The sequence below is a fragment of the Humulus lupulus genome, chromosome 8 (assembly GCF_963169125.1).
Source record: "Humulus lupulus chromosome 8, drHumLupu1.1, whole genome shotgun sequence".
Lineage (NCBI taxonomy): Eukaryota > Viridiplantae > Streptophyta > Magnoliopsida > Rosales > Cannabaceae > Humulus > Humulus lupulus.
In genome coordinates this window covers 7,064,044-7,073,439 of record NC_084800.1, presented here as the reverse complement: position 1 = coordinate 7,073,439, position 9,396 = coordinate 7,064,044, and the positions used below count along the sequence as shown (strand labels likewise).

The following is a 9,396-nucleotide window of genomic DNA, read 5'->3' as shown; positions in this document are numbered from 1 at the left end:
ATTCTCTTGTTTTTCTTCATTATTCATTTGCTTCATTGTTTTTATTGTTTAATTGCTCTACAATTTAAGTTGACGAAAAACGGCGTCAACAATATATAAACTAGGAGTGAGTGTGAGTATTTTTTGTCTTTTTTCTTCTCTTAGTTGCTGGTTGTTGGGAATTGTTTCTTTTCTTTAATCATTCTCTCAAATGCATTCTAAGCTCAATGATAAAAACACAAATAAACATATAAATATATATAATATAAATGAAACTAGTAAAACAAAACTTAGAGAAGTCATTGGCGAAATTTCTTCCGGACTATTACCAATCCAAATCATGCCCCCGGAATTTTTTAACTTGTTAAAAATTCCCTCTGAATTATTCATGTTACTGAAATGTGGGATTTCCGTCCAATTTCGCTAACGGGATGGTGATGTGGCAGTTTTGTGGGCGATGTGGTATTGCCATGTCAATGCCTCGTTTATAATATAAAGAATAAGTAGGATTTTTGCTTCCCGAACTATTACCATTAGCAAATTGTACCCCCGAAATTTAAAAATTTAAAATTAAACAATCTTTTGAATATTAAAAAAAAAGAAAAAAAAACCATTAAAATTAAAAAAAAATTGATGGTGACAAAAAATTGGCTTAGGTGTTGGGCGTGCGTCAAAATGAACTCAAAATTGGTTCGGTAGCGACATCGTCGATAGACTGGGCTCATGTGGGTCCCTGGCAACATTCATCTTTGGTGTCACCTTAAGTTTTTATTTTGTATAATTTAATTTAATTTAAATGAATTTTTAGTTTAATACTTTTTATATTTTCTTTTTAATATTCAAAATATTGTTTAAATTTTAAATTTTTGAATTCGAGGGGCATAATTTGGTAACGGTGAAATTTTGGGGGGGGGGGGTAAAATCCTATCTAATTTTTAAATTATACACATGGCAATCCACATCAGCACTCCAGTGTCGCCATATCACCATTCTTTTAGCAAAATTGGATGGAAGTCCCACATTTCAGTAATGTGAATAGTTCACGGGGAATTTTTAACAAGCCAAAAAATTCAGGAGGCATGATTTGGTAGTGGTAATAGTTCGGGGGGGGGGGGGGGGAAATCCTAATAAGCCTTTAAATATATAAGGAAGGAAGCTCAAAAATTGAAAAGATTGGAGATTTCTTATATAAATATAAATGAAACTACTAAAATAGAGAAAAGTAACAAAAGATCTCTTTGACATTGTTTTCTATTTTTTGTTTTCAAAATTGTGTTTTCAGAAATGAGAACAAAAAACGGTTTTTGTAGTTTTAAAAAAACAACAGGTGTTTAGTTAATATTTTCTAAAAATAATTTTTTCATTTTATTTTATTTTTAAAATCTTAAATAAAAAATTAATAAATATATTTACAAAGAGAAAAATATTTTAAAGTTTGTAATAAATAATGAGATAAAAGTAATGTGAAAGAAAAAGTGATGAACAATATGGAGAGAGAAAGTAAGGAGAGAAATTTTGAGGAAGAAAAATTGCGAAAAGAGAAATTAATGCAAGAAAAAAATGAGAGAAAAAGTGATGAGAGAGAAGATGACGAGAAAGAAAAAATGAGGATATAAAAAGTGATGAGAGAGAAAATAATGAGATAATAAGTGATGAGAGAGAAAATAAGGAAATCAAAAGTGATGGGAGAGAAAGCGACATTAGAGAAAATGATGTGAGATAATAATAATTTAAAATGTTACGTGACAAAAAAAATTGAGAACAAATAAAAACAACTTTTTGTTGTTCTCAAAATTTTTTATTTTTTATAACTTTGTTTTTAAAAATTGTTCTATGAAAACAATGCCAAACACCTTTAATTATTTTCAGAAAATAGTTTTTAAGTTTTAAAAACAAAAAATAATTTTTTTAGTTAAGGAGTCAAACACCCTCAAAACTTCTTCGTAGAGTTTAGTCTTCGGTATGTGTTGCAGAGAGTTGTTTTTATATAGTCTTCATCTGCAACTATGTCGTTGAGCCATCTCAGCACTATTGAAACTTCATAGAGTTAGACGGCCGACCACCAACCACCACTGTGGGAACAAGAGCTACTTCGACACTCCTTCAAACTATGCAACAATTCGTCCTTATTTGTGAAATCCCTGTCATCGCCAAGTTCGTTCTTGACGAGAACGTAAATTCCTTTGCAAACGGAGCAAAGTCTTTTGAAAATGTAAAAATATAAAGTTTAAATTGAAAACTTAAAAAAGTAAAATATTATCTTCCGTCATAAAATAGAAATAAGTTGATGATAAAGAATGTTTGCCGTAAATATCTCTAAAATAATATAACCCTCAGGCATATTTGCGGTAAAAATACATAAATTATTGTGTTTGTAGTACTTAAGTACCAAAATTATTTTTTTGGCGGTGAAAGTACATTCCGTCTATATTTTGGTACAGTTTAGTGCAGCTGTCTGTTTCATCGTTAAGTCCGCCTACATGGTATGGATTTTTTTTATAATTTTGATACTTTCACCGCAAAGAACTCTTAAATTGAGTACTTTTGCCGCAAACATTCTTTAAATTGAGTACTTTCGCTGCAAATATCTTTTTAATTGAGTACTTTTGCCACATTTTACAAACGAACTTAATAATGAGAATTGACGATTGTACCAAATTATGCCAAAACATGAACATAAAGTAATTTCATGGCAAAAAGAAAAACTTAAGTTCTTAAGTGATACAAACATAATAATTTTATTATTTTTGCCGCAAATAACCCACCCATAATAATTGGCTTTTTAAAATGATGGAGTTCCAGGGTCCAAGGCCCGTGAACTTGTGCCAAATTTTTGTTGATTGTTTGTACTGTGCTATATATGTTTATTTTGAAGACAAAGTTGTATAGGTCCCATTTCAGTGAATTATTAACATCCATTGATACACGTGTCCATCCAAAGTATAACTCATCATAAATTCCTGTCTGGTCCATGAAAAAGACGACTCAAAATTAAATGAATTGTTAGTTAGACCTTGGCTCTACCACAATATATATATTCATTAAAGTTAATTTACTACCACACAACTTCCATGTATTTCCGTTAGTTGCTTCTGTCAAACACATCAACTGTTGTCGTGAATCATCATTTCTTTTGCATGAAATAATTCTCTTTTTTTCAATATTCACTTCCAATTGTTAATTCCTATATATATATTTTGCGGCATTAATTCTTATTTTTATTAGTCACATGAGTTTGATTAATTATTCATATATTTTCTTAAACATAAAAAACAATACGATACGATGCGATAGAATTAAATTAAAGTAATAACATGGGAGAGTTAAAAAAAATCCTTCTTGTTAAAATTTATAATTGAAAATACTCATGAAAAGTGTAATTTTTTTTCCTTTCCGCATTATTATTAGTCAAATTTTGAAAATATATATTATACTTCTAAAACAAAAACGAAATAATAAAGAAAATAATTTTTTGTGGTAGAGATGACTAATAATAAATAGTATGGATTCATATCCATAATAAAATAATTTATAATATATAAAATCTTTTTATCACAAAAGCTTAACTATACTTATAAACCTAGATTTTTTTCCCTTCTTGCGGGTAATATGATAATAGTGATAAAAGGACATATATATATATATTTATATATATCTTGACATGCGGCACTTGGGCTGCCTAGCTTGAGCCTCGTGGAGGTCCTAAACAAAATATGTCATGTTTTAAAAATTATATGTAAAGTGATAAATTTTAAAATTTCGAGGTCTTTTTATATGTAAAAATCATATTTTTTAAAAATTTTAGAATCTCATTGTGTTAGAGTTCTAGACATAGGCCTGACCCACCTATACACTCAAGACCATGATGGAACATGAATAGTATTAGGAGTATTCATGGTGAAAAGTAAGATTTCTCAATCAGCATCTACGTACAAAAATATTGTGTTTATGTAAATATGCATGCAGTACAATTTCCCTAGCAATATGTTGAATAATGATAAAAGATTTATTCATTTCTAAAATAGTATGTCTTGAGGACTACATGCGTGATGAGATATCATGTTAGAAATTGTTGATACAATAATTTGCTATATTTGTACGTGAAAAGTATTTCTTAAAGTAAACTAATTAAAACATATATGAATGAAGTAGTTTAAACCTAATTTTCAACCATATACTTGTATAAATGGATCGATGGACTTATATGTTGTCGACCTGAATTTAGAGGTTTTTCTTTTTTCTCTTCTATTTCTTATTCGTCTTCTTCGTGCGGGCCTGGTCTCTAGTCTGTTGTCGTGTTTCTTTCAATGAACTTTGTCTTTACACTAAAATAATTAAATATACGTGTCACTCTCAGATGAGACTTTGCTGGGTGGGTGGGGACTATTATTTTATGCTTTATAAATTTATTATTCTCTTATATATGTCTTTTACTCTTGATGTAAATTTATAATTCATAATATATATTTATATATTAGAAAGATATTATACAAGAGAATAATTGGAATTTTTACAAATTAAAAAAACGTGCAAATTTTCATAAAAGGACTCATATAAACTCGAAATTCTCTGTCAAGGACTCGGAAACATCGAATTCTCAGGCAAGGACTTCCGAACAATTATAAATAGCAACCCCGACTGTGAACTTAACCACCACCACCACAACTCTTCCCTCTCAAATATATATACTTTTCTTTTTGTTGCTCTTGCATTGTGCTTCTTATAATTAATAAATTAATTACTTTTTTTTTCTGTGTGAGAGTTTGGATTTTGATTCAAGATGGCTACTGCCGTTGCTAACCACCCTCAACAATTTGGTATATTAATATTATTTCCCACTTTAATTTATTTTTTTTCCTCTTAATTTTCATATATATATATATATACTGTATTAATGTGTCTAATAACATTATTATTATTATTATTATTCTAAATTATGGTCACTCGATTTAAAAGGTTTTTGGGTTGACTTTGTTTGCATTGTTCACCATGCCTAGCTTAACTTCTCTTTTGCCTTTAAAATCAGTTGTATAACATTTTTTAAACCTATATTTACAAAGTTTTCCGTACAATAGTTGTTTTGGTGTGCTCATAAATGTTTTAATTGTTATTACAGGAAAAGAAGCTGAGGAAAAGAAGGTCATCAATGGTGGGTTTGTGGTGCCAGCGACCAACTCATTTGGTGAAACCTTTAGGTCATACTCTCGTGCATATTATCCTTTTCTTAAAACTCCAGCAGAGAGAAGCAGAATTATTATCATTACATAATTCAGTAATATACATACATACAAGTATTTTCTGATATTTAATTATTTATATTTATATATATTAATTAAGAAGATTATTATAAATTATATAATATTACTCTCATATTTATGATTATAATTGAGCTATTCCTGTACATCTTTTTCATTATTATACGAGCACGAATCCTGAAAATCCCTAAATTTTTTTCATTAATCGACTGGGTTTTCGGAAATATTGTTTAGAAGGATAAAGACGATTAATTTTTTCTGTTTTGAAATACACCAGAAATATTTATATCAATTATTAAAACCGGCCTCTAAAAAATGAGTCGACTATATATATTTTTAACAGGAGGTCTATATTTTAAATTTAAAAGTTTGTGCTTATAAAATATTATGACAAGTATTGCTCTTATTTTTTTTACTGAAATATCGACAAATATTGCTCTTATTTTTTTTTACTGAAATATCGACAAATATTGCTCAAACCCACTTTATTTCTAAATGACACTACCGGATCTAACTAATTTGTCAACACTGTCGTTTTAGAACAATATATAATTGTAGAGAAGTGATAAGCTATGGTTCTTATCAAACTTTCTAAACTTGGAAATATTACTTGTGACATCATTCCCACGAGTGAGGAATTAGTTGTCCATTTTTTATTTAACAAAATTAGAAGAAAACTTGTGTATTATGTCCAAGGCTCTAAATCTCATGCTTACTACGTATATAACATTTTTTCTATCTTAAAAAACCATATGGAGATTTATGATACTATATATATAATTATATTTTTAATTAAAATGTACAACTTTTTGCTGTTTAAGGTCAATAATCCCTTATCATTACTATCTTATACAGTGTAATTTATTAAGCTGTATGATTATTACTTTCATAATTTTTTGTTTTTTTTTTTGAAAAAGATAATTTTGAGTTTTTCTTTTTAGGGAAAAAGGGTAATTGTTTTTAAGTTTGAACTGCCGACAGTTTTATTTTTATTTTTTATGATTAGAGATTTATAAATAAATATTAAAAAAAATAATGGCAATAAAAACATATCGATAGCGACTGTCAAGTTTTACTTAAGAAATTTCGTTCTTGGCTAATTATCAACATTTTATATTATAACTATAAAATTTGTAATTGTTATATGGTTCTCAGATTTGTATACTTGAATGATTTCAGAGAACCTGGAAAATACTGAAAAAGCCTTCAGTTTTTTATTCCTTAATTCAAAATATATACATATAGTTATGAGAACAATATAATGCAAATTACTTTTATTTATCTTAGAAAACAATTATCTAATTTTAAAAACAGTAAAGTTGTGGTGCAAAACAGCATTACTACTTAATTTATATTCTAATTAAATTGTAAATAATGATTAAAACAGGGACTACAATGCTGAAGGTGAAAAGCATGCGCGTGTGGAGAACTTCTACAAAATCAATCACAAGAACCAGACTTATGATTTCGTGAGTAAAACCCAACTCAAACATTAAAATTTCCTTAATATATGTTACTAACACAAACAAATGAGAAAGTGTTGCTAAGAAAGAAGCCTTAAATTTGATTACAGTACTTATAATATGGATAGGTAAACAAACAATAAACTAAAATGAACGATATGGGTTGTTGTTAATGCAGGTAAAGAAGATGAGGGAAGAGTACATCAAAATGGACAAGATGGAGATGACCATATGGGAATGCTGTGAGCTTCTGAATGATGTTGTGGATGAGAGTGACCTTGACTCGGATTTACCTCAAATGGAACACTTGCTCCAAACTGCTGAATCCATTAGAAAGGACTATCCCGATGAGGATTGGCTTCACTTGACTGGCCTTATCCATGGTATAATATATCACATGATCATTACCCAAACTCATTTTCCATTCATAGCCAGCCAGGGAGTTAAATAATTAAATTCTTGTTTGTTTTGATGTAAACTTATGCAGATCTTGGAAAGGTGCTTCTTCTTCCACAGTTTGGAGGGCTTCCTTATTGGGCTGTTGTAGGTAATAAGAATCACAATATCAGACTAGAAAAATAGAAAATAAAAAATTGCATGTGATAGCTTTTAATTAAGTCTCAAACTCAAATCATAATTGATTCGTATTACAGGGGATACATACCCAGTTGGGTGTGCTTTTGACGAGTCTATTCTTCACCACAAGGTACTTATTTTAGCATTTTTTTGTAACTCAAATTTAGGTGGTCGAATATGTGCAGTCTAATGAATCTTTTGACTGCAGTATTTCGAGGAAAACCCAGACTACCACAACCCTGCTTATAACACCAAGTATGGAGTTTACTCAGAGAATTGTGGACTCGACAATGTATTGATGTCATGGGGACATGATGACTACATGTATTTGGTACATCTTCACACACTAATCACACATATTTTGTATGTTTATATGGTAAAAGCAGAGAAGCTAAGGTTTAGGGTGGCATTTTCAGGTGGCCAGGGAGAACAAAACTACTCTACCTCCAGCTGCTCTTTTCATTATTAGAAACCACTCATTCTATCGTAAGTACAGAGAGATATGTTATCAAGTCTCAATATTTGTTTATAAATTTATATACCCATTTTGATTGATGGTGGATTTTGATAACTGCAGCATTACACAGCGCTGGAGCTTACAGGCACCTTATGAATGAACAGGATCATGAAAATCTGAAGTGGCTCCAAGTCTTCAAGTAATTACTGTTTTCTTTCTTTCTTTTTTTTGGTATATTTGATAAGGTTTACTTAATACTAATTTCTGTCTAATATTTCTTTACAGCAAATATGAACTCTACAGCAAGGCCACTGAGCTGATTGATGTGGAAAAGGTCAAACCATACTATCTCTCCCTCATCGAAAAGGTAATTATTAGCAATAGTAGCAGTACTCCAGTATTAGTTATATTTTTGTTGTTGTTTTCTACTGTCATATCTTGAATTATTAGCTAATTAATCATATTATTCACAATGTTGTTATTGTTGTTTTTGCAGTACTTCCCTAATAAGAAGCTGAAATGGTAAAAACTTGAGGGAGCTCTTCCAGTTTAGCGATCAATGACTATCAGTGTGGCGCTGTGTGTAGAGTATGTGGCCATTTGGCTCATGCTTAGAAGGCTCTAATGTGATTTAAGTCTTTGTGCACTCGAAATAAATCATTTATATAGGTCACCTTTGATCGCTGTAATATTGTATTGTACCCTATCCTATATCCTATCCTATCCTATGCAGCCGTATGATATGGTATTGTGACTTTTGCTTATTCTATGTATAATAATAATAAAAGCAATGCCCTGCTTCTAATTAAGGGTTGCAATAATAACTGTTGTCGTTTAATGAGACTAAATTACTATTTGCTAGAGTTCAGCACTTTGGATGTTGTCGTTTATTGTATGAGAGATAGATATGGGCTACAAAGAGAATAAAAAACAAGACAACACAAGAGATGAATAAAAAGATGGGAAATCTAAAAAAATGCACTAAAAGTTTAAAAAAATATGAAAAATACGGTACATTACAAAAATACGGAATTTTTGGATAAAAACACGGAATGACAAAAGTGTAAATACGGAGTGGCAAAATCATAAATAAAAGTTGTAAAATATAATTTTTTGTGATCAACGTTTACAAACTAGTAAATATCTGTTACAAACTTGTAAATATCTGTTACATGTTTGTAAATAATATTTACAAAAATCAGTTATAGAATTGTAAAATTTTTTTGTTGATAAAACTTACAAACAAATTCGTAACTAAATTTTTTATTTTTGTAACAATAGTTTACAAATCTAATTTTTCAACTAAGAGAGATATTTACCAAAATATTTTATAATTAAGAAATCATAACCAAAATATAAATAAAAATATTATACTTTTTCATATTGTTACAATATTGTACCAAAAAATTATAGGAACCATCATATTTATGCTATATATAACTTAAAAATATAAATTTAGGATATTCATTATTTATAAAACACTTTATTAAATATATATTTATATGAAAAATGTTGTTACAGAGTGGTGAAATACAATATTTTTTAAAACAAGTTTTACATTTTTGTAACAATAATTTACAAAATTAATTTCACAACCAAAAAGTTTATTTTTGTAACTAACATTTACATAAATATTTATAAATTTATTTAACATGATTGTTACAAA

At 29.0% G+C, this 9,396-nt stretch overlaps 1 protein-coding gene across 1 annotated transcript; it reads left to right on the top strand.

Annotated features, from left to right (window-relative positions):
* Window positions 1–4,622: 4,622 nt before the first annotated feature.
* Window positions 4,623–8,598, top strand: LOC133794377 (inositol oxygenase 1-like). The gene is made up of 11 exons (XM_062231598.1): window positions 4,623–4,796; window positions 5,096–5,174; window positions 6,622–6,703; window positions 6,876–7,080; window positions 7,185–7,244; window positions 7,351–7,403; window positions 7,482–7,604; window positions 7,690–7,759; window positions 7,851–7,929; window positions 8,016–8,097; window positions 8,227–8,598. The coding sequence occupies exons 1-11, from the start codon at window positions 4,760–4,762 to the stop codon at window positions 8,254–8,256; spliced, it is 900 nt and encodes a 299-aa protein (XP_062087582.1). The 5' UTR covers window positions 4,623–4,759; the 3' UTR covers window positions 8,257–8,598.
* Window positions 8,599–9,396: the final 798 nt, after the last annotated feature.

Bases quoted from the DNA above. Each gene is read 5' to 3' on its own strand.
- LOC133794377 (XM_062231598.1), top strand. From the start codon at position 4,760: ATGGCTACTGCCGTTGCTAACCACCCTCAACAATTTG. The intron at 5,175-6,621 runs GTCATACTCTCG...TGATTAAAACAG, and splicing joins TCATTTGGTGAAACCTTTAG to GGACTACAATGCTGAAGGTG. The intron at 7,081-7,184 runs GTATAATATATC...AAACTTATGCAG, and splicing joins CTTGACTGGCCTTATCCATG to ATCTTGGAAAGGTGCTTCTT.